This window comes from Labrus mixtus, chromosome 22 (genome assembly GCF_963584025.1).
Source record: "Labrus mixtus chromosome 22, fLabMix1.1, whole genome shotgun sequence".
NCBI classification, from domain to species: Eukaryota; Metazoa; Chordata; class Actinopteri; order Labriformes; family Labridae; genus Labrus; species Labrus mixtus.
This window is the reverse complement of record NC_083633.1, coordinates 18604825-18630470: the sequence shown is the minus strand read 5'-3', so window position 1 is coordinate 18630470 and position 25646 is coordinate 18604825. Positions and strand designations below refer to the sequence as shown.

The following is a 25646-nucleotide window of genomic DNA, read 5'->3' as shown; positions in this document are numbered from 1 at the left end:
GCTCGTTGCCGCTGGTGACACAGCATGCCCGGAGTGTGTTCTACATGTGTGTGTGTTTGTGTGTGTGCAGGACTCCTCTCAGTGCCTCAGGTAATGGACTGTGATGGATAAAGGTCCATCAACATATGCAAACACACACAAAAACACACTTAACGAAGGAGGACAAAGAGGGCTTAAGCATCACACAAAATCTGCTGTCACTTGTAATAAACCTAAAACCGGTCTTTGTCGACAAACTACACCAGTGTACCTTCAATTATCTGATATTTGCTGGGACTCTGAGCTCTGCAGAAATGTGGGTAACCTACACTCAGTATTGCACTTGAATGCATCGTTTGCAGACACTGGCAGAAGGCTAACACTGCTGCTGCAACTCTGCAAAAGCTGCTTCTTCTGTGTGTGTGTACATGTTGAAGAACTGGACTTAAACTGATATTAGAGCTGCATGAAAACACTATCTTTTATTAATTAATGTCAGTAACATTACAGGGTCATAAACTTAAAAAAAAAAGAGGAACTTTTGGGCAGTGTAATGTCATGCAGCAATGCACAGAGTTGGCAAATATTACATAAGTAATTGCAAGTTCCTGCATGTTGCAATGTGAATGGTGAAACGGTTTATCTTGCAATCTTCAAAGTAGAGGATATTTTCATTTTTGACTGTGTTAACGCTGTTAAATTCTTGTCCTGTGATATTCAAATCTGCTGCTGGACTTTAAGGATTATCTTCCATCTTCACAATTCTATAAATGGATTGTATGGGATGGATTATTTTGCTTGAGGAGTAGAGGATTTTAAACAATCCGAAAATGTCTATGTGTATCCAAAAAATGCATATTTGGAGATACATAGGGAGATGCAAATTAGTATTTCATTTGTTTTCTGGTTTTAATTAAAAAGAAAACACAAACTATCATGCAGCTGAATCATACAACACTGAAAATTCAGCCTCAGTCTGACCCCAAGCCCACCGAAACACACAGGAACATGACTGCACACATGCCACAAGTGACAATAGCAGGAAGAAATCAACACACACGCTCACACACACACACACACACAACACACACACACACGTTAGCACAGCGAGGTCCAGATAGCGCCTCTATCGTGTGGTAATTAATTGTCATTCTGCGCGGCACAACTTCTTATCTGCACACACACTTGGAGATAATCTCAAACGCTTTCCCATCTCATCTCCCTGCTTTTTCGTTCGTCTGGTGGTGGTCAGCGTGTTGTTGATGTGGTGTAAAAAGGAGGGCAGGGTGTGAAGGGTGCGGTAGTCATGGCAACCGCACTCAGACTTCCTTCCCTGTTTTTATCTGAGTGTACAGCAGCATTCCTCCCCGTGTGTGTGTGTGTGTGTGTGTGTGTGTCTGTCTGTCTGTCTTCCTCCCAGTCTGTTTGTCACAAAACGCAAACGTCTGCTGCAGGATGACAACCAGCTAGCTACCAGCATGAATGTTGTTGTTTTGTTTTTTTTACCCAGCAGCCCCTCCTCCCCCCCTACTATCCCTATTATCCACCAAATAAAACACGTGATGCACCTGCGGGACATGAAAGCGGCACAATTGGCACACTTATGTCCAGATAAAAAAAAACACACAAAAGACTGTTAGATGTGGTCCTGATGTGACCCGGATAAGAGCAGACATGACGGAGAACATGTCGAATCTTGACCACGAGCTGAACGACGAGCAAAGGTGACAAAGCAGATGTGCAGGAGACACATCACCTGGGATCAGGAGCATGACCCGGCACATGCAAGGCACGGACAAACCAAATGAGATCCACTCTGACATGGTCGTCTTTGTGTCAGTGGCCTCGTTAAAGTGTCCTGGATTCTGGTAATAATCTGAATAATTGCATTTCCGTATGTAGGATATCTCAATAGTTTCCATCTTGTGAAAAGGAGATACTTTCCATGAACATTAGGAACATGCTACACTGGTCAATTTCTGCAAAGCGAGCATAGAATATCGATCGATCAGTAAACCCTGGAGCTGGTTTAAAATAGTTGCACAACTCGTTAAATACTCAGACTCGCTGTGTGATGAAGCATCTGACTTTTTCAGAATCTAAACCGGCCTTTAATGCAGTTAATAAAAATGCCATCTTATCATACATTAATTTATGTTAAGGCAAATTTATAAGCAGAAGTTATCATGCTTGTAAGGTGTTGACTGATATGGGGCTGTCTGACTTTTGCATTTTGTTGTTTTTGCTTTTATGTTTATTGAACTGTAAGAACGACTTTAAACGTTCCTATTGGCCAATAAAGCCGTTACCAATTCTAAAAGGAAGAGAAGCTTTACTTTAAATAGAATTGATGCATTTTATGTCAGAACAATAACTAGTTTCAGATCTTTTGCCTGCAAGATCAGCCGTGGTCTTTTCAGGGTTTCATGATGCTGATGTTGTGATGAAATAAGAATTTCCGTTGTTTATGTCAAAAGAAATGTTCACACTTCTTTGAGTTATAACACTTTCGAAGCAACTGGTGCAACTTCTGCAAAACTATTTCTGGAGGAATTTCCTTGTGAAGAAGCTTTAGTTCACCTGGTCATGATTAGTTTAGAAGAACAAGAAAACTGTTTTTTAAAAGTGCGTTCTGAGGGTAAAAAACATTTATACTAAAGTAACAAAAGGTTTGTTTTTGTTTTTTATTGTTATTTTTGTTAGTCTTTTATGTCTTTATTGAATAGGACAGCTGAAGAGAGACAGGAAATGTTGAGAGCAGAGAGTGGGGGATGAGATGCATGAAGGGCCGAGGTCGGATTCAAACCGTTGACCACTGCGATGACCCTACGTACATGGGACGCACAACATATCCGCTAGGCTATCCGGCGTCCCTATAGTTTGTTTTTGACGCTTCAAATGAGTCAATGGTTAACCTTAAATCAGAAGTTGATTGCCTGTTGAATGCATACTAAATCTGAGTAAAGGTGTGACAGTTTAAAAAGTTTAAATTCTGAAGTATAAAAAAGTATTTTATTGATGCTACATTTGACTTCCCCGCCTGTGCTCATATTTCTATACAAAAAAACTTTTCACCAGCGTGATCGTGACTGAACTTTTTTTTTTCTCTGCTTTAATAAGTAAAATATATTTAATTATAGGCCGCTCGTCTCCGCTCTGTGTGTCTCTGACAGTGTGTGGGTGTGTGAGAGCAGCTGCAGCCGGGTACACCATCAACTCTTATTAGATCACCGTCTTCTCACACACACGCGTGCACACGCTCACACACAAAAGCTGACATGCAGGCACTTCTGGAGAACACTCAGTTCTTGTGAAAACATTCACGTTTTACATACATGCAAAGCACTCAGAGAGAAAAAGGGAAAACAAGGATTATGATGAAAAATGAAGACATTCATGCAGTTTCACGGTCAGAGACAGATTCCAAAATAGCACAAAGTTAGAGGTGATTGTTATTAAAGAAGAAAGGAAAACATATATTCATCGAAAAAGAGCTATTACTGATCATCAACACAGCAGAATGAAGCACCATTTAGCGCAGGCGGCGGACAACATTGTCCTTTGCTTGAGGATGATCGCCTGTGGCCTTCCATTGTTGTGTTAGCGTGCTAATGTTAGCACACTTTGGTTAGCTCGTAGCTTCATATTGCACATAGGTTTACACAAAATAACCGTGATCTAAAGACACTGAAGTGAATCCAAATAATCTCTTTCATTAAATAAATCTTTAGCTGCAACAACAACAATGCAAAAAGAAAAAACAACCTGTGGATTTGTTAATATAATACATTTTGGCTCTGATACTAGTACAAACGGTACAATGTAAAATGTGTGTGTGTGTGTGTGTGTGTGTGTCCGGTTGTGAGTCTGGATCCAGGAAGTCTGACTCTTTCCCTCTGACCTTCCTCCCTCTATTTATAAAAATCTCTCAAAAACACGCATGTCATTTCACCCTCTCTACTTTTTTTTTTTTCCCTCTGAATTCAGTCTTCATGATTGTGATTTTCTTCCATATTCTAGAAATTACTGAGTGTCCCAGTACAGTAAGTATGCACCAACACCTGTCAATCAAATTGGAACTGTGGAAAGCAGGAGCCAATTAAATGTAGTGAAGAAGCTCCAGAGAGTTCATCCACTGGATTCTACCGTAGGGAAAATGATGCTGGTGTGCCCGTCATTCATTATTCCCAGAGTGTGAATATAATTACTGTCTGTTTAAATGTCTCAGCAGCCATTGTATAGATTGCCATGATATTAAGTCGACACATTCAGGTCGTTACTTTGATGCCCTCAAAGCACCATCGATAGTCAGATATAGAAAACAACTACAGCTGGTGAACAGAACGGATCACTTATGCTTTAAGGAGCTGGTTGAGAAGAAAAAACAGAGCACAAATATAGGACTTTAATTCATCCTTCATATTTAAGTAAACATCTGTTTGCTCACAAGTTCATTACAGGACTTAAAAAAAGGTGAATAAATGTACTAATCGTTGATTTCTTGTCTCTTATTACGGATTATTTTGAGCAATATAAGCCTTGTTAGTGAACTACTGGGCCTTACTAGAATATCTACAGACTCTTTTTATTGGCTGATTATATATATTTTGTAATTTCAGTCATGTGAATACATTGAAAACCTGACCAGAATGATTATGACCTATACATCTCTACTTGGGACACAGATCACGTCGTTGCTTTTCTCTCGGTTCTGCTTGTTTCTAATCTGCCTCCCCGCATGACGGGACAGAAAGTTCAGATCTATATCTCAACATTTCTACGTCTCTGCGGGATTTCAAACAAACACGTGCGCATCTTATTTGTCCTTCGATTGAGAAGGTGAAGGTCTGTGTGTGTGTGTGTGTGTGTGTGTGTGTGTGTGTGTGTGTGTGTGTGTGTGTGTGTGCGTGTGTGTGAGTAGAGTGAGCAGGCATGCCCTTAACTTCACTCCTCTGTTGGCCTACATTCCTCTCCTCTGAGGGTGGAGGAGGAGGAGGAGGAGGAGGAGGAGGAGGAGGAGGAGAGAAAGACAAAGGAGGGAAAGTTAGATGAGAGAGAGAGAGGTGGAGGAGAAAGAGAAAAACAGAGATTGCAGATGAAAGAGAGGACAAAGGGCTACGTGAAGAGAGAGAAGAGGACAGATAAAGAAAGAGAAAAGGAGGAGGGGGGTGAAGGAGAGAGCATCTGTAGGCGGTCTTGGCTTTGCCCAAAGGCCTTGGCTTCTCTGCTCATCCTCCTCCTCCTCCTCATCCTCTCTCCTTCACACATCCTCTCTCTCTCTCTCTCCTTCCCCGACTCAACCTCATCCACCTCTCCGCTCAATCATCTTTATCCCTCCATCCACCCACTGTTTTCTCAAACACTCAAAATTTAACTGGAATGCATTCAATTACATTTGAAGCATTTCTCCGTAATAGAAAAAGTGGTTTCCCAAATCAAAGACGTGCCAATAAAAAAACCTTTAAAAAATCAGCTGAAGGTGTTTTCCAATAAAAGGGATGATGACACACGTGGTATTTCCATAAAACTTAGTGCTTCTTGCTATTTTCATAAACAAGGGGAAACCCTAAAGTTTGTAAAGGGCAATTAATCCAGCTTCAATTTGTGGAAAATTCTACAATTCTACAATTCACTTAGCAGACTCTTTTATCCAAAGCGACGTACATCAGAGAGTAAGAACAACACAAGCAAGGATCTAGAAAAAAGGGAACAATGTCAGTAAGAGCAAACGATCAGCTTTGAGTCTGATTGGACACACAGGTGCTGACAGGAAGTGACCAGAGGCAAAGCACAACATTGAGGGCAGTTCTTGAGAGCTCTAATCAGTATAGAAATCATCTTATAAGTCGTCGTTATCAAACAAAAACCATCGTCATTACCATCATCATCATCAATAATATGGAGACCATCATCATTAAGTTAGTAGGTATTCATGAAAGAGCTGGGTCTTTAGCTTTTTCTTAAAGGTGCAGAGGGACTCTGCAGATCACATGGAGTTTGGAAGTTCATTCCTCCACCGGGGGGCGACAGAGGAGAAGAGTCTAGTCAGAGACTTAGGACCCTGTTGTGGAAAATGAAACGATCGGGGCCTTAATGTGAAAATCTACATCTATTTCATGAGACAGGTGTTCAGGGTCCTGAGATTATCTAGATATTTACAGGAGTGCAAATGTGAAAACGGCTTTATTGTGTAAAACATCGCTCAAGAAACACGTTCCTGATGTGCAAGACAATTTTGGTGAGTTTTCAGGCATGTTCAGGCGCCCAAAAAATGTGCTCAAACAGGCAGAAAGAGAGAAAGAACATGTCCTTGCATTCCAAGAGGGTCCACGCTCCGAGGTCGGTGCTTGGCGTCCTAATAATGCCGTACACACCAAGCACTCAAAACAAGCAGACAGTGGATTATTTACCCAAAGAAGTACATGATCATTCTTCCCAAAAAGTTCAGATACATAAATATAACAAATCATTTCATTATCTTCTTATGAAACATTAGTCAGGTTCTGCCATTTCTCCTTCTAAACATGTAAGTTGTTGCAGAGTAAGTTGTGAATTAACATAATTTCCAGGGTGAACGTATCACCCCTGGCTGTAAAAGATAATTTAAAAAAAATGTGAGGCATGACAAAATAATAAGGCAGCAGAAAATATATTTCCGCTGCGCCACCAAAACAATGTTTTCCCAGTTTTTGCTTCATCAACAGGTCCCTAAAAAAGCTTTTAAATGCAACAATTTCAAAAGCCGTCACAAGAGGTATTTGAATCCAGCTCTAATAAATACAAAATTAAGAAACACACATGCACAAATATTCCTCTTCAGGTTTGAAATATCTACTGTATCAGCTCATATTTTAAGAGGCCAACTCTGCCTCTTCAGTCTCTCTCTTTCTTTCTCTCTTTTTTCGTCCAGCAGAGTCAGCAGAGTATCTTTTTCCAAAAACTCCCACTCAGTGAACCCACTCTGTTTCTATAAGTAGGAAAGAGAGAGTGAAGAGAGTGAGAGAGGAGAGCTGCTTATTGTCTGTGATCTGACTAACAGTCATAGTGGTGGAGTGTCAACTCGACATAATGCAGAAACCACACACGTGCACACACATCAGCCACGCCGAGATAGGCAGAGTTATAAGGAAGAAATGGATTATTAACAAGAACAAATGAAAGTAAATGAGTTTGTTGAGTTCTAATAAGTTTTCGGGGAATTCCCCATACAAGTCTTTAAACTGAAATTAAACTTTTATTGTAGAAAGGCTCCAAAGGAGATGCGCTAAAAAGTTGAAATGATCTTTTCAAAGTGAGGATTGTGATGTCATAGAGTACTTGCATGCTGATTTGTTCACGCCTTTTGATGTAATTGTACACTACATAATCATGTGTTATTATCCATGTGTACGGGCTGCATACTTTATACACATGGACATGCAGCGTCAACTAATGCGAATAAACATGTTGTTTTTTTTTGACACAAATGACATTCAAGACACAAGGTCACAGTCTCTCCATGCTCATTGCAAGCCGCCCCCGCTGTGCATGCAGAGTCTGAGTTTCACATGTAAGTATGCAACAAGCTTAGGGTTACAGATAAAGCCTCTTTGATGCTTTAAATGTACCGAGGCGACCGCTGTTTGTTTTCCTGTCATAATTTATATTCTCATAATTGCGTTTCAACCTCGTGCTCGTCAGCTCTCTGGCAAAAATACTGAGCGTTAGTATGTGGCTGCAGCTGAACATCAAGTTTGTGTCAGAGTAGCTGTGCTAAGTGTGTTGGAAATAGAAGGGAAAGGGGGCGCCGGTGGCCTAGCGGTCAATGTGCAGAGGGTTAAGGCCTCGTGGGCCGCCGGCTTGGGTTTGAATACCACCTGTGGCTCCTCTCCTGCACGTCGTTCCCCACTCTCTCTCTAACTGTATCCACTGTCCTGTCTCTACATAAAGGCATTAAAAGCCCCCTTACAAAAAAATGAATTGAAGGGAAGTTTTGTTGTGTACTGGTACATGGATAAGACAATGTAAGCGTCCGCTAAATCTCCTGTTTTATATCACATTTGTTTCTGCAATGTCAGTATAATGCAGCCCCAGTTTGTTGTATCTCCTCCCCAAAAGCATCAACGACAACACAGAGGTGTAACAGACACGTAATGATCCATTTGTCGATGCCAGCCCCACAGGAGACATTAACGCCTGAAAAAACATACTGCACCCTAAATGAACTGTCACACACACACACACACACACACACACACACACACACACACACACACACACACACACACACACACACACACACACACACACACACACACACACACACACACACACACACACACACACACACACACACACACACACACACACACAGCCTCCAGGTGCTTCGCAAACTTGTGAGGAACAAGGAAAAGGTAAAAAAAAAAAAAAAAAAAAATTAGATATTGATTTCACACAAAAAAACAAAATGAACAAGTTTATCACTTAACACATCACTGGATGATCGCACCTCGTCAAACACACTGACGGGACTCTGACTGGATTTTCTCACTTGTGACTAATTTTTTACATATTCATGTCAACGCTCCTGAAGCTGTGTAGCATAACTGAGGTTTTTGCTTTAACGCTGCATGTTTGGGCATGCAGAAATAGTGAGAGGCTCTGAATTCTTTGAGGACTTTAGGAGGGGTTTTAACACTGAAACTCTTCTAAAAGTTCTGATTAGAAATGATGCAAAACTCCAGGAAGCACAAATGTAAAGTCTATGGAAAGACAGACAGATGCAAATAGGTGTTTAAAGATGCAAACTGGAGACAAGATCAGCGATAACAAAGTCTGAAGAAAGTACTAGAGATCCTGGGAATCACACCCTTAAGATCACAAAAACATACCAAGTCAAGACATGTGGAATACAGGAAGTATTTCTACCTAGAATATCTAGTGATAGCAATCAAAATGGCAGTGTAAATCATTTTGTCCTTTTTAGTTTGACAGTTTATTCTTTGATACTTCTTCGACCACTGTTTCTTTATTCATCATTTGGCACCGTGTTATTGGTTGGTTTTTTCTATTTAGCATCTAAAAGAGCATTTCATCTCCATCGAGGTTGGGTTTGGGTTGTCCATGATGTTGTGACTGATTTAATTTTACCACTTGAGAGTCTGAAATACACATACACACACACACAGATCTGCGCAACAGTGTGGCACGGTAATGATAACTCTGCACATACAGTCCATTAATCTACTCTACAGTCAGTCATTACAAAGTCGTGAACCGCAGATAGAACATGGGAGTGATACTACCCTCTCCTCCTCACCCGGGCTCTTCCTCGCTCTCACATCTTCCTCTGACACCTACATAATTACACAGTCTGTCAGTGTGTGTGTGTGTGTGTGTGTGTGTGTGTGTGAGAGAGAGAGAGCTAGCATGTAATGTGGGGGAGGCTTCAGATTTGAGCTGTGCATCTGTATATGACCTTTACTGCTTAGAATAGACTCACAGAGAGAACGATGACAGCAGAGCACATGAGAAACCAACGAAGCGCAGAGCAAAACGCCGATAAAGATAAAGAAGATGAAGCTCAAAATGGAGAAAAAAAGAAGGTGAGGAAAGCAAAACACAGGGGGTTTCTGCACGAGAGATGCATATATGGAGGAGATTTGATGTAAAACTATGAGAAAAGGTTCAAATAAAACGACTAAAATAGAAAGTGAACGGGCTACAAAACGAGCTGAGTGTGGTGTCCCCTCTATCCTCAGGCTGCAGCTGCCTAATAAAATGAATTATTTACTAATGGCTCTCATCTGACCTGAGCAATTAGCGCTCACAGACACACAAACACACGAAAGCACACACAGAGAAAAAAGGAGAGCGAGATGAAGATGCTGTCCCACTAATTATAGCGTGTCTCTGCAGCTGAGGTCTGCTCGGACATGTGTGTGTGTGTGTGTGTGTGTGTGTGTGTGTGGGTGAGATAGTGTGTCCGCTTATCCTTTTAAGTCAAAAATGAAAAAACAGCAAATGTTCAACTGCAGAGAAGGAGGGACACACTTTGAAACAGAAAGTGCCAATTATTGAATGTGAAAAAACGCTGAAAAAAAAGAGATAAACTTTTGAACGCACACAAACATTATATTTTATATTTTTTTGAACGCTGTCACTTGAACAGCGATGAGACAACTGGGAACAAATGCTGTTCACATTGGGAAAAAAAAACAGATTTTTGGGTCAGTGATTAAGGTCATGGTTAGGTTTAGGGTTATTATAGGTCACCATGAAATGATAATGTAATATACCCAGGACTAACTAAACATAAGTGTGTGTGTGTGTGTGTGTGTGTGTGTGTGTGTGTGTGTGTGTGTGTGTACTGAGTTTGAGTGGGGACTCATCAATCTGAGCGCTGAGAGATGATCAGCGCTCGGTAATCCTACCTGCATAGACACACACAAACACAAAGAACACACGAGCCACTTCCTAAAGGCCGGGGTTAATCCGAGCAGCACATCAATGTTGATGATCACATTTACGTGCGCGTCTATTAATAGAATCGTATAAATAGTAAAGGGATGCAGATTTACAGATATACCTATAGAAAGACGCAGGAGACTTCTTTCTTCCTCGTGTCCAAACAAAATTACCAAAAAAGGAAAAACCTCAACCTCCTCCTGAACTAACAACCAAACCTCCACCTCTCTGGATGTGGAGCTGATGGAGCAGCTGGCTGTGTGAGCTCCACCAAATTAGTGAGCGTAAATGATCAGGCATCAAAGCCCCAGATCTCTCTCGTCCATCAAAACCACTGAAATGCATTTAAATAGATGACTGTACCAGACAATAAAACAAATGAGAATGAAAACATCTGATCTTTGAGATACATTTGATTTAGAAAAGTTAGAATTCGTGCTTGAATACTTCTAGTTGCTTATTACCCCAAAAAGCTGTATTATGTAGGTTAGATACTGTGTTTAAAAATCACCTTATAATATTTTCTGTGTCTCTTTTTGTTTTTTATTGCCATATCTGGAACACAACATAATGTTTAACCAAGATCAAACTCATAGAAGAGCAAGGACGAGAGAGTTATAGTTGCAGTGATGGAGTCAGTGTCACCTCAGCAGTCGACTCTGCAGGTTCATTATCGACTCAAACGAGACAGATGGGATCTTTGGAGGGAGAGAGGAGGTGCTACTTCAGAAGAACCGATGGAGGCCGAGAAAAGAGGACTGCAGATTTCTCTAGTTTTGTGTTTTACAGCATCGTAAGAGTAGCAAGTTAGGTTGTTTTTTTCCCAGATAAATGAACAAATGAATAGAAAAATAGAGCTAAGGCATATTGTTACTGTTTGGTATTTGCCTCAGTGTCTGTTTCAATTGGAAAAACTCTAATGCATGTGGACATACATACCACAATTTACAACCTATCCCTGTCCTCAGCCTCTTTCCTTTACATCAGAGGAATGTAAACACACACACTATATATATATATATTTAAAGAAGCAGGAGTGAGGGGTCAGCGAGCGTGTCCTGTCTTCTGTCCTTAATCTTTAACTGCATTGCAGCAGAGAAAACGAGTGTATTGTAAAGTGGTTGAGTTACCAATCTGTTGCCATTTTTGTCATTTTATCGTGTTATTAGATCTTTTTTCTGTAGTTCTAGAGAAACTTCTTCTATTGTGGTTATTCTTTCCAGTCAGGTCAGATAAAGATAAAATAGAAAGCTTTTAACAATGGGTCTTTGTGAAATACTCCTCTCAAGTGTCTGATGCAGGAGGAAGTAATTGACTAATCTTGAACACGTCAAAGTTTTTCTCTTCTTCTCTAATACAGCCCGGAAGATCCACTTCTTATTTCTCTTCTCTTTCGCCTTTCACCCTCTTCTTTTTAAGCTTCATTTCCAAGCAGGAAAAGCCTCTTACAACAAACCAGAGGACTAATAAGGAGCGGTTCCTGTCAGCCAATCCCCCCATAACGCCTCAGCACACACATGCATTATGGGCAGAATAAGCCCAACACGCACACACACACACACTCACACTCTGCCTTCTAAAACACTCCTGAAAAGGCTAGGAACTGAGAGAGAGAGAGCTCAGAAGATCCCACTACTGTTCCTAAAACAGACGTCGTCTTTCCTCGTCTTCTTTGCAGAAAATGATTGATATGCATAAGCATACACAAACACAGCACCCGCCAACTGGAGCAGTGTTACTCAGAGAGGGTAGAGCAGGGATATACTAACGCCTCTGTGTCTCTAATATGCGTGTATAGAAGGACAGAAAAGAGAGAGAGAGAGTTAGTGAGTCAGAGTAAGAGATAAATACGCCACAATTTCATGATTAACACAGGCTTAAGCTCACATCGTTTTACACAAACACACTATATTCAACTGACAGGAAAGGGTTCACAGCCTCCCCGCGGTATCACATCCTGTTCAAACTGTAGGTATTCAGCCTGTTCTCACCTTCCCCCTGGTTGGTCAGTCGTTCCACCCATTCATTTGTAAATGGTTAAAAAGATGCTACAGCATAAAAAATGTAAAAAAAAATCATCCAAATCAATGTCCATGTGTTAAATATGGTCAACTTAAATTCAAAACTGAACAAGCTTAGGTTGAGAATAAGTTATTTTTGTCAACATTTTATAATTATGTTATAATCTTAACATTAGAGGCAGAAAAACAAAGAGGCAATGCAATCAGTGTTACAAGTTTTGCCCAATCCACTTTTTTTCAGTTGCAATCCGATTCCAATGCAGATACCAACTCCGATATTTTTCTTGTTGTTGGCATTATGTGTAAGGCTACACAAAGCTGTTGTAAACCCAGCATTGCATTGCATCTTGCTGGCTTTGCATACAAACAGGAAGCAGCAACAACATAGACCAGACAAGTAATTAAAAGAATAATAACGACTATCAATTGCAGCCCTAATAACTATTTTGATTGAAAGGAAGAAATGTGTTGGCAACTCGATGACAGCTTAACTTAAAGCCAAGAAACTGAAAAGTTAAGTACAGTAGTTACAACAACGTCCAATCCAGAAAGTCTCGACTGATTTTAAGTTGTGCTGACAGCCACGGAAAAACCACAAGGTACGTGTATTGATTTTACGTCTTTGTCAGGGAAAGAAGTCCGATGTGACAGACAGCTAGGACTGGAGTTAACAAGCTGATAAAACACCAACGGCAGCTTAAAATAGCAACAGTTGACCTGTTCTGCCTTTTGAATTATCCATACATCCGTGCAGCTTACTCTCCTCCTCCTCCTCCTCATCCTCAGTATCATAAATATGCATATATATCTGTTCATCCGTTCTGAGGATAAGAGGGGAAATCATGTCAGTGAGCCCTGTTATTTCATCAACAATTGGTGCTCTGATCGTCAGCTAAAAAATTCATGAGTGTCTTTAAGCTGCCCAGACTCTGAGCCAAGCGTTCCACTGAATTTAACATAGAGTGTGCTACAAACCCGACTCATACACCACTTGTATAAAACATACGGGAGCAGATCTTTCTGCAGTATGCTTCAGAGCGCACAGGTAATTTCAGGTGAAAGCCCTCATTCCTTATTGATTTCGTTGGCTAAATCCACTTTAGCCATGACGGGAGAGAAAAGATGGGGAGAAGCGGGAGGGTTATAACCAATGGGTAAAGAGCCTGTGTGATATATTTACTGCAGTGTATTTTATCTCTAAGTCATTAGAGAAGGTTTAGCTATTTAGCCAGCCACAGTCAGGGTCATTATAATTCTTCCTAAGGGAGACATGAATGGGCGCACCAAATTTAATAACAGTCCTTTTAGTGGCTGCTGAGGCATAAAATAAAAAAACATTTGACCTGCAGTTGGCTTTAGGGAAATGTAAGGTTCACTACCTTAGTCATAAAGATTCAGCCTCTGCGGGCACAACGAACGACCATGTGTAACATCCACATTCTTACATAAACATAAAAGTCATTGTGGGGTAATGGGGGGGGGGGGGGGGTCGACAGTGTCTTTCTATACAGGTCAGGAGTATTTCCATGAACGCCTCAAATCTTCAAATCTAGCATACATGTAAAGGATATTTCACTAGATAATTATACAGTTTGGACCTACTTGTGGTTCTATATTATATACCCTTTTCATTTTGATTTCACCAAGGTCACAGGGGTTCATCCTCTGTGAAACATGAAAGTCAGCGTGATATTTACTGTCAATCCAACTGAAACTTGTTTCCCTTTCCCTTAAAAAGCAAAACAAGCAAGAATCAACAAAACACTTTTAGGGGAACTGACTCAGAAGGCCATGGCTAATCTAAACGAGTAGAAGTTAGGACCATTGAATAAATGGAAACTTTACCTTGCTGCTAGAGACTTAGATAAAAGTCAGAGGATGGTCAAAGACATTTAGATTTACCTCCTAGGTACAATCAATGTCTTCTTGGGAATCCATACAAATCATGTTTAAAGATATTTCACAAAAAAAGTAAAGTGGTGAAAGTTCAAAAGTCAGAAAATGAGGTTCATGAATATCTGTTAAATATAAAGTATATCTTTCCTTTAAGTTTGATTCTAAGCCCAAAAACTGACCAATAAGGGAACTAAAACTGCCTTATCAAAAGCTTCATCACTAGAGTGGCTAAAAATAGAACGTCAAGCAAGCTAACGAGGAAGTGCTGACTAATTACCAAATTTGGTTGCTTTTGAAAATGTGCTGTGAGAGATGTAAGTGCCGCATTTAAAAGTGACCTCTTGTCCTTGGTGTACACTCAGCAGTTTATTGAAATGTTTGAGTCCATACAGTAATTCTCTCAGTTCTGTCACATGGCTGATTCAAAACACAAGCTGATCACACAAGTGGTTGACGTGTTTACTGCTAATTCAACTGTCGCTGTTCTGAGCAATATGTTGAATGTTGTCCCCCTGTTGTGTGTAACGATTTTTTTTCCTGTCAAACTTAATTTCCCTGGGGAAGCGGATATTGTTTTACTGCGTCGCTTTGACGATCACTTTGAGCAGCAGCATGGCATTACTGAGGTTTCTACATCTACACAGCTGACCTGTGTGCATTGTTTATTTAAAAACAAGCAAAGACTCAGATCATGTGGTTAAAAATTAATGAATTCCCTTAAGAGCCCAAAGGTAAGTACAGTATGTCTATGAAATCTGATACAGGATAAGAGTCTCAACACAAACATGCCTCTCAAACGAGGCAAAGCTTTGTTGAAGGAAGAACATAAATGCCGTTGCTAAAAAAGAAATCGGCCGTATTTGGGGTAAAATATAAAAACACTGGTGAGCTTTCATCACCATGTCTGGCATCAATATGCAACAACTGGGGCCGCCGGATAGCTCTAGCGGATATATCGCGCGCCCCATGTAGGAGGCTATACTGTAGCTTTAGATGTCTGAAGTTTGCTTAGTTAGAAATGCACAGACCTTTGTGCATAATTTGGCTGCTGGCAGAATGAGCAAAGAGCAAAGCATAAATCCCTATAACCTAAAAGCCTAGCTAATGTTATCAGTGGTAGCTCAGCTCGCAGCCCCTCTGGAAATGTTGTGTCTTTTGTGGAGTCTTTTCCAGTTCAAATCACTGAAATTGCTTGTTTCAGAGAGGTCTAAAAGGTCTCTCCACTGGTGGTATGAATGAACTAAGGACAACAAAGAAATCCAACTAGTAAGAGGTAGCTCAGCTCGCAGCCCCTCTGGACATTCTGCGTCAACTATAGAGTTCAAACACAACTTTAATTCTTGTTTTCTTACCAGCTTTAGTCATCTGAAACTTTAAAATGTGTAAAAAATTACCATCTCACCAACCGTACCTCAAATTCCTCATTCCTCACTGTCTTAGACATCACACAAGTTAACGGGCTTGTTTTATTTTTAGAACCAAGTGAACTTTTATTGCCTGATCTAATGTATCACTTCCCCTCGGGGTATTACAGTAATGTGCCTTATGATGTGTCAGCACCGATCTGTCACTACTGTCCTGTTATACTGTCATTTGCTCTTCCGCTTTATTCGCGCTGCTCCCTTTTCATGAAGCTCATTGAGTCGTGACTCACCTTTGACTTTGTCTCAACGTTCCCCCCCCCCCCTTCCTCTCTTTTTATCTCCCCCTCTGTTCTCCCTCTCCCCTCTGTGTTTTGTCCAAATGAAGGCTGAAAAGAGATTTTTATATTCTGGCGGCATCAGATGATGAAAAGCCTTTGATCAGTGTTTACCCCTGCAGGTGGTGCGCAGCAGGAGCAACATGAGCAACATGAGATACATCTAAATCTGTTTTATGTTTTCCCCTCTCTGCTTGTATTTCATGCGTTGTCCAGTCTTTCTTCCCAGCCCATAATATATTGGACTGTGGTATGACATGCACTTATTGTGATCTGCTGCTTGTGTAGTGGGCTGTAAATATTGGAAGGATAATGTTACGACATCCTGTCCTGTGGCAGCGTGTTTCTGCACAATTTCCCATGAAGGCGGTGGTGAAATCTCACCGCATGGGAAGCCAAGGAATGAAATAAAGAGTTTCTTTCTTTGTTTTTTTCCCCTCTTGAGCAAACAGGTCATGTTGGCATTTCTACCACCTGAGTAAGAATCAACATCTGGTGTTTAGGTTGACAGTTGGAGGCTTTAATGAAGGTTCAGATAGTCATGAAAGTCCCTTCTTCATCCTGCTATCCAATGATGTTTGATTCTGCAGGGCACAGATATCAGATTCTTGACATGACCGGAAGCTCAGAGAAGAAGCCAGGGCAGTGTTTGACAGTGGGACCATGAAACCAAAGAGCAAACAAACAAACTACCAGAGAAAGTAAAAGAAAGCTCAGCAAGCCTTAAAGAAGATCCAGATTTCACTCGACTGGTTTCGGAAATCACAAGAGCGAAATAATGGATTATAAGTGTTTGTATTTATTATTCAGCATCAATTAGAGTCTTACAGAAACAACCAGAGGCAAAGTTGGCTAATAGTTTTGTTCTTACTTTAAAACACAAAACTGATTAATTGGCCATGGCTTTTCTGAATCCTGTTTTTTTAAATGATATCAGAGCTCGGCAATAACTCCATTTATAATAGTCAAATTTGAAAACGTGAGAGACCCCACAGATGACGACAAATAACCATTGATTTGATTGTTAATATTTACATGGTTATGGTTTGGTTACACCAGTTTTGTTTCAGGCCTGAAGAACATCCTTTGGATTGAAACGTTGCCCTTAATAAAGTTGCAGTGTGCGGACCTTTCCCTTTTTTTCTGCAGTTTTTTCAGTTTTTCTCCTGCACCTGAATTTCGCTTGGATGTGCGCACACTAGTCTTTTTACAGCAGTTTTGTTCCCATAGTCTGTTGGTGGGAGCATCGATATGTCCACAACAGCACACCACTGCTTCACCAACAACCAGAGTCCTGACTCTCTCAAAAAGTTCCTCATGGCAAAATGTGATTTCTGAGTTAACAAACAAGGCGTTCCTTTTTGGACAACTTTTAACTGAAAATTCACAAAGAAAAAGTTAAACTATGGCTAAACACATGGAGATGGTGTGAACATTGGCTGTACATGTTAAGTGAGAGCTGGTGGTGAGTAAAACTTGATTAGCTTTAGTTATTGTGCTTCCTTCTTCAGTCAGCTCGCTTCCCAAAAATTGTACACATTCTCTGATCACAGCTGCTTAAATATGATGATATCGGGGCTGTTTGATTTCATATACAGTAGACAATAAAGTATATTTTATTCAACTCTAAATATCTGAAGCCTTCACACTCTGCTCTTCTTTTCTCTCTCAAAACAATAAAACCATTAGAAAATACTCACTAAGGATGAGAGTCCATTAGCGGTAGCACTGCCATTAACTGCCCCATTCAAACCGTAAAGCTACAGTACACAACAACCACTTGGCGGAAACCTCTCCGTGTATCATCTCTCAACATTGTTTCCAGGCCTGAATTACATTAAATATTTAATATGTTTATCTTTGCACAACGCCGGGTCAGTAGTGACACTCTCAAGAGGATATTCCAGTAAAGTTTTATATCCTGTGGACGCCTCAGTGTTGTCTTAAGGTACATTAGGACTTCAGAAAGAGTGTTTAGTGATGATGGATTGTTAGACTGTTTGTGAAGATGCACTACTGTCCAGGTTCATCTTTTCTTATGAGCTCCTGGAGTGAAGATTACCATCAAGGTTCACAGCTGGATAGTTCAAAAAAACTGCACAAATGAGCTGCTGACTGACCGAGTGTCACTGATCAGCAGGAAGTGCTCCCGAAAAAAACGACTTGGTAGTGACTCACTCGCAGATTGAGTGTCCGGCCGGTCTACTGACTGGCTAATTGGAGGGATGTCTTACAGATTAACTAGCGTGCTGACTAACTGGTTGGCATGAAACACAAAACACACAGACGCACAAAGCGACTGTGTTTCTGACTGAGGAAGGGCTGCTGTCATGCAGGCAGATGGGTGAGACGTCTAAGAATAGATAAAAAGAGGGACGGTATTCTGGGAACACACACACATAACAAAGTGTGACGAGTGTCTGGCTGATAAGTAACACGTGCCTTACGTTGCCATAAACACATAATACCACGCTCACACACACACACACACACACACACACACACGTCTTTGATGTTGGACGGCATCATTTCTCAGCTCTTTCATATTGCCACATATGGTAATTCACTTCATGGCACTGGCTACTTCAAAGCTATGTAAACTACCGTCTTACAAACCATCTCCTCTGACCAGCTAATGCCATTTCCTCCACATGGCTGAATCCGTGAAGAGGAAAATTCACAGATTATCCACAGCTGTATCCATTAAGGTCAAAGAGGAACAAAACACAAAGGCATGTAACCGTCCATATGATTGTTATGTACTGGAAAGCGGAGAAATATCCAGATTGCATTCATCCAGTGCTAACATCTTATTTACATACTTAAAATAAAACCAAAACCGACTCCCACTGTAGTCCAGAATCCAGTCTTGTCTCTCGTCAAACCAATCTAAAAGTCTCTTAATACGTCGGCGGAAAGGAAACAATGGCTGCACTTATAAGAGCGATGTTCTCTTTCTAAATGAAATTAATCCAACTGGGGGTTTTCCAATGAAGCTGTTTCCAGTACATGATGATCCGCGAGTTAATGACTGGAAAAGGCCACAGAGCAGAGGGTGGCATGGGTGGGAAATATTCCTCCAGTCATGCCCAGTTAGTATGCGGTCTTCTTTATCAAAAGAGCAGATTTCATCACACTTTTACACCCACTCCCATTTCAATACGTATACTGTATTTATATTTATTAAGGCTGTAAGCGTTAACAAAGTTCATCCTGGTGCAATTAAGGTCACACATTTTTTGCATTCATTATTTTTAATCGCATTTAGCTTCTTCCCGCAACCAGAGTGATGGAAATAAACGACCCGGGGGGCCTTTGAATGGCTCAGTTCACTTAAAAAAAAAAAAACTTGACGAGTCAGTAGTATCATATTCACCTTATGACATCAAACATTTCACTTATTTTTTACCGTTTCCTTGAGCTATTTTCATTAACTTTCAATCTGTAGCGAGTATCTTCTTCACTGGTTAAATTATTCTATCTGATCTACCAGAAGTTGCTGGTGCTCTTTCAAAATAAAAGCAGGTTTTCATCCAAACAGTAAGTGACCGTAGCGTCTTCCTGCAGCCAGAGTTTCATCCAGACAGAGAAGTAAATCAAAACAAGCAAGACGGGACAAAATACAAAATAGAAGCATAACGAACCTGTTTTGAAATGCAGAATAATGGAATGCCAAACATGCGGTTAAAATGTGATAAAAACAGGCCCAAAACTATTTCAATTTAGAAATTCATCATCGTTTAAAAACACATAGTCTGACATCCCTAATAGTCATCATTTCCAGAGCTTTTCCGAGAAAGATAGGGTGAGATATGAAATGCAGCGCTGCATTTTGGTAATACAAACTAACACCCCTGTGTTAAACCAATGGCATGTCAGCAGACTTTTCCTCGTACTGTATGTCTTGGGATGGCTGTATCGATTTCCTTAATGTAACTCTCTGCAACAAAGTGAACACTCACACGTCTCCCAAAATATTGAACTATTCCTTTGAAGACGGGCAACATCATTAAATGCATAACCTATTTCGAGGTGTAGTTTACGACTCGCATTCAAACACCTCCAACAGCTGTTACGACAGCTTTAAGAGCAGACCGACAAACGCTGCTTCTTCAAGACGCTTCTGATGACAAAAACAAATGTTTTCGCAGAGATTTAAAGTATTGATGTTGGCTCCACTACAAAGTCCACTATACAGACAGAACTAAGTCAAGTGATCACCCCCCCCCCCCCCCTGTCGGATTTTTATCTTGTTCAAACATGAATGTGTGACTTGATTTCTTAAAAGCGTTTAACTGGGGGGACTTAAGTGAATCTATAGCTGACGATTGATCAGCATCACATGTACTCCAGAGTCCATAAATCCATCAAGGTTCCCTCTGACTTCTACCAGTTTACCATCAATTTGTTAGACTAGGGGTAACTCACAAATCAGAAGAAAGAACTCCTGACGTTATGAAATTGGAGAGAAAACACGCTGCAGCACTTCCCATGATGAACAATCATCCCGGAAACCTCACTTAAGCAAGAGATAGTTCCCCTCCTCTGGGAAAACACCAGAAGAAGAGAAAGAAACTCTGTAAATGATGATACAATGACGCTGAAAAGAAACAGTCCCCTCAGCACATGTGGTGTCAAAAACGCAAATGCATCTTCAGAAATATGGAAAATAATCTAACGAATAATTATCCTCCACCAAATGGAATTTAATGGGATTATACCGTACCATCCCTCCCTAAAAAATGAGATTAATTAATTTACTAAAGGGCCACATAATTCATGTTTTATGTGTTCACATGTAATCTGACGCTCATGTAATCTGATTGGGACGTTCATTACTGGTGGAATAAAAGAGTCTGTGTAGAGTTCATTTTTTATTTATTATCTGTAAAATTCAGAGACGGAAAAAAAAACACATTTGTGGGATATTTTTGACGGGAGTGAAATATAACGGTTAAAGCAAATATTCACTTTCATGCAGACTTTTTAACGCGTTACTTGGATTTTAGAAGCTTGAACTGCTGCTTTACTTTTTGGATGAAAAAAAAAAAGCCAAACAGACAAAAACAAGTCGATGACACGGGTCAAAATGATTGATTTGACCCACAAATGTCTAATATTTCTGGCACTAAGGTTGACACAGATAGATAGAAAGATAGAAGCCACACATTGAAAGTGACATTTGACAATAAAAAAAAAATGTTGTGTGTGTGTGTGCATGTTTGGTCTCTGGCCAGATTTCACTATCAACAGCAGCTGCCAGTCACACCAGGGTGTCAAGCTGCTGCTGCCATTCACACACACACTTTGTCCACACACACAAACAAATAAACACACACACACACACACACACACACACACACACACACACACACACACACACACAAATCAATACTGTTTCTAACCCCCTTCCCATGCTCCAACACAACAGGGCTGCAACACACCAACCACAAAGAGATGCATACACACATTGTTGTTTTTGCAGCTTTGTTTTGATCCCTCACTGACATGCCCTGTATTTGTGTGTGTGTGTGTGTGTGTGTGTGTGTGTGTGTGTGTGTGTGTGTGTGTGTGTGTGTGTGTATGTGTGTGTGAGCATGATGGTTAACCAGGACAAGTCACAACATGTGTGGCCTGTATGTTAGAATCTAATGTAATCCCCCCTCCTGCTCGTGTTTTGGTTGAATGTCCTGTGTCTGTGTTCATACTAACCCTTACATTTAATTCAGCTAAAATAGACAAATTCTCCTGAATATTTTTGAGCACACAACACAGTGACCATCACAGACATGTCCTCCCCTGACGTACAGCAGCCTACATCCTGTCCCAGCATCCTCCCCGGTCCCCTACTCACCGATACGAGGTCTGCTTTCTGAACGCCAGTCCCCTTAATTTCTCCTCCAGAGTCTCCTGCTCCATGTCGGGCAGGCTGGTGAACGTGTCGCTGCAGCAGCCCACGGAAGCCTCCTCCGAGCCGGCTCCGGACTCCGAGTCCCCGCCGTCGGCTCCCAAGGTGGCCAGACGCCCGCTGAAACCCCCCGCAGCCGGGCTAGGTCGGTCCCTCGTTTGGGGGTCCATGCTGGTCGGTTTCTCGGTGTTATCGCCCCGCGCTGGACCCCCCCTCTCCTACCCGGCTTGTGAGGAGGGGACACCGGTGTCGGGGAGGGGAACTGGAGGGGGGTCTGTAAAGGGGGGGGGAAATGACGAGCCGTTAACGTTTGTGGCGGTTTGACCGTCAGGATGTCTGACCGTTGACCGCCAGGTACGGCAGCACGCGCAGCCGCCTGGACAACAGATCGAACTGCGCTCACGAGCCCCCTAACCAACTGAGCGCGAGCTACGTAAAGCTGACAACGTCTGACAGGAAGTTGAGTATGTAACTTCAAAATAAAAGCATATCTCTTTGGATGAGAGAAACATTTTTTTTAATGTTTTTTATTTAATTGTTAGGGACAGTGCATATTAATGTTAATTTTGGTTTTTTGTTTGTTTTTGTTTTGTTCTGTTTTTCTTAATAGCTCGATTGGAGTATTTTTTTGTATTGTCCGTTTATTTTATTTCATTGGATTTTGCATTTTGTTAATGGTGAAGAATGGGTAGGACTTGACAAGCCTAGGCTTCTTCCTATCCCTTTTTCGAACGAGTCAAATGTGTATTATATTGAAATTGGCTTTTTATTTTATTTTATACAGATTTTTATTTTTTTCCATTTGTTTATTCATTTTCATCTATTTTTTAATCGTTCGAAATAAAGAAGAAATAAATAATGAACAGCTGTAACAATTACAGATTATAGCAGAAGTGCTAGTTTCCATCTGTTGTCTCTAGGCAGGTAACAGAGAAAGACAAATTACAAATAAAATACAAATACACATGTGACACAAGACAATAACAGAGGTTAAAGGTTAAAGGTGGTCACAGACTTGTTTGAGGTGTTTTGAAGGTTGCATGTCTCTTATTGTGAGTGGGAGAATATTCCAATATTTAGTTCCTTTGACTGACAGAACAGTTTGTCCGAATGTTGTGCGTCTGTGTGGGACCTCACAGTCTCCTCGGGCTGTGGCCCCTGGTGCCGATCCCACTGGCAGACTTCAGCTTTATAAAGTCCTTCAAATGAGGAGGAGCAAGTCCGTGCATTTACATTTACATTTGAGTGTAAATAGAAAGCAGGGTGGGATTTTTGGTTTTTAAAAATGCTCCAGGACATCAGTGAAGAGATAAAAGGTACAACTTTGACCACAGGAACCCCAAAATTGACACAAAATTAAAGTTTCTCACGGGAGCTTTAACGTTTCCTTAAAATTCCTAATTTTATGAACTTTTTTGGCTACTCCCATTATGACTAAATTATGCAATATGCAAAGAAGGAAACAAGCTCAATTTTATAACTTGTATTGTTATGTCCAGTTGCAATTTAAACTTTAGCCAGTAAGCTGTTAGGCCTATATATGGAAGACATGCACCTATGCAATTTATTTCACTCCATTTTCCTGTGATAACCTGTGAGATCTTTACTTGTTTATGACATTAACGCAATATTAAAATCCCTGGTTTTCCTTGCAATCGAGTTCATTAGTCAAGATCTTGAGAAAACAACTGAAATTGACTCATTATCGCTGTAAAACAACACTTTAAATGGTGCTTCCTAACTAAAGCTACAGATATAAATCATATTTATACTTTTCCAATATTTTGCAGCTCCCAATAAAGGTTCACAACCATTAAAAACCATAAAACATATTATTATGTTTCGTTCACAGAGGCTTTTATTTTCAAATAATCGACCGGAAGTCATGTATTTGAATCTTTGTGACTTGACAAATGTTTTAAAAAGCTACGAAACCGCGAGCTGCTGTGAGGGCGGGGACAGTAAACACTACAACTAACTGCGTCCATCTATCCATCCATCTATCCATCCGGGTCTGTCCGACCGTCCATCCATCTGGCCCATGGGACGAGCAGCGTGCATTGTGGGATATTCCCTCTCCTCCTCCTCTTCCTTTCTGCAGCATCATCAGTCAGAAAGTAGGGCAGAGGGTGAGCGTACACGCACGCTCACACGCACCCGCTCTCACTCTCGAACACTAATCACACACAAACACACACACAGGGTCCATATGCTGTGTTCATGCCTCTTTGTCTGCGTGTCAAATCTGCCACCATGAGCATCACGTCTCCTTTATGTTCACTGAGTATGAATTGTCATGTTGCTGTAGTTCTTCCTGTCAGACATCAGATGTGTCATCATGACCATCTCTGCTCTCTGACATCAGGTTTGTATTCACAGTTGACCAGAGCTGAACCCTCCGTCCTCCCTGGACTTTGATTTCTGCGAGAGAGCATCTGTCCTTCGTCTCTGCGATTACAAACCGTGAATAATTTCATTAAACAAAGCACATACACAGTGCTGGGAGAACAATTGAGAACCTTTATTCAAATACCACTTCTAGTTAAAAATGATCAGGTAAAAGCATATTATGAACTAAATAATGTAGGCCTACTTAAATATCTTGAAATAAACATCAGACTAAAATATGAGCAGGTGTAAAGGTCTAATTCTTAGTCAAACATACCTCATTAAATGTATCATAAGACATTCACATGATAATGAATCGCTGTAATGATGGATGAGCCGTGTTCCTAGAAACCAGGACTGTTGTGAAGCAGTGGGACTGCGTATTGTCTCGGGACTGTTAGAGCGATTTGCAGTACTCATGATGAGGTGGTGCTGCCGGTCTATTTTAGGATCCTTTTTCATGATGGAGGAGATAGAAGCTCCTCTGTAGGCCGCCGTGTTTACCATGAGGCGCCTTCAAGAGAATTTGGTCTTAACTTAGTTTAAAGGTGCACAAAACACTGAAGCTGTGTTAGGCATGAGAAAGGTTCTGTATATATTTGATCTTTAAGAATATTACATTTATTTGCATTTTCCTTTTTATTCAACTATTAACCGATTTCTCTCTCAAAAGGAACGTCAGGCATGCCAGCAGCTCGGGAGAAGTTTACAGTGTCACAGTATTAGCGGCTAAATTCATTATGTAAAGGAGTTTGTAACAAACACTTAATCCTTCAGTTTAGCACAAAAAGAAAAACAATATAATGAACTTTATTGTTTTAGCTGGAGAGGGATGGTGAGAAAAATGTTATCAGAAAGGTAACTTTTGTCTTTCTCATTTAAAGTCTTTATATGTGATTTTTCACACTTAAATGTAGAAATCAAGTATATCCTCTGAAAATAACTCTGTGAGTCATGACTGTCTACAATGGGTGTAACACCCGAGTCCCACTGTCTGTGATGTTTTCAGAGTTTTCAGAGTCCTATCTTCAGTTTGTTTACATCGCCCGAACGGCCGGCTGACTCCTCCCCTCGTGTATAAAAGTTGTTTAATTGAGGGACTAGAGAAAAGAAGAATAACATACTGTACTCACTGCTTAACTGTGTTTCTAGATCACGCTCATTTCAGGTAAATTTACATGCAGTGTGAAGATACGAGCTTAATAAAGATCGCTAGCATTAGCATGCTAACACAACAAGGCAGCGCGAGTTGTTTTGGTTTCATGCTGGTGCTCAAGGGCGACATCTGCTGTGATCATCACATATAAAG

The 25646-nt window shown here is 40.8% G+C and overlaps 1 protein-coding gene across 12 annotated transcripts in view; it reads right to left on the bottom strand.

Annotated features, from left to right (window-relative positions):
• The window catches only part of dgki (diacylglycerol kinase, iota), a 63972-nt gene extending 41606 nt beyond the window's left edge, over positions 1-22366 (bottom strand). For all 12 annotated transcript variants that reach the window (XM_061029359.1, XM_061029361.1, XM_061029360.1 and 9 more), the window contains exon 1: positions 21896-22366. In XM_061029359.1, the coding sequence (XP_060885342.1) occupies positions 21896-22119 (224 nt within the window). In that variant the 5' untranslated portion in view covers positions 22120-22366. The remainder of the gene's footprint in view (positions 1-21895) is intronic.
• Positions 22367-25646: the final 3280 nt, after the last annotated feature.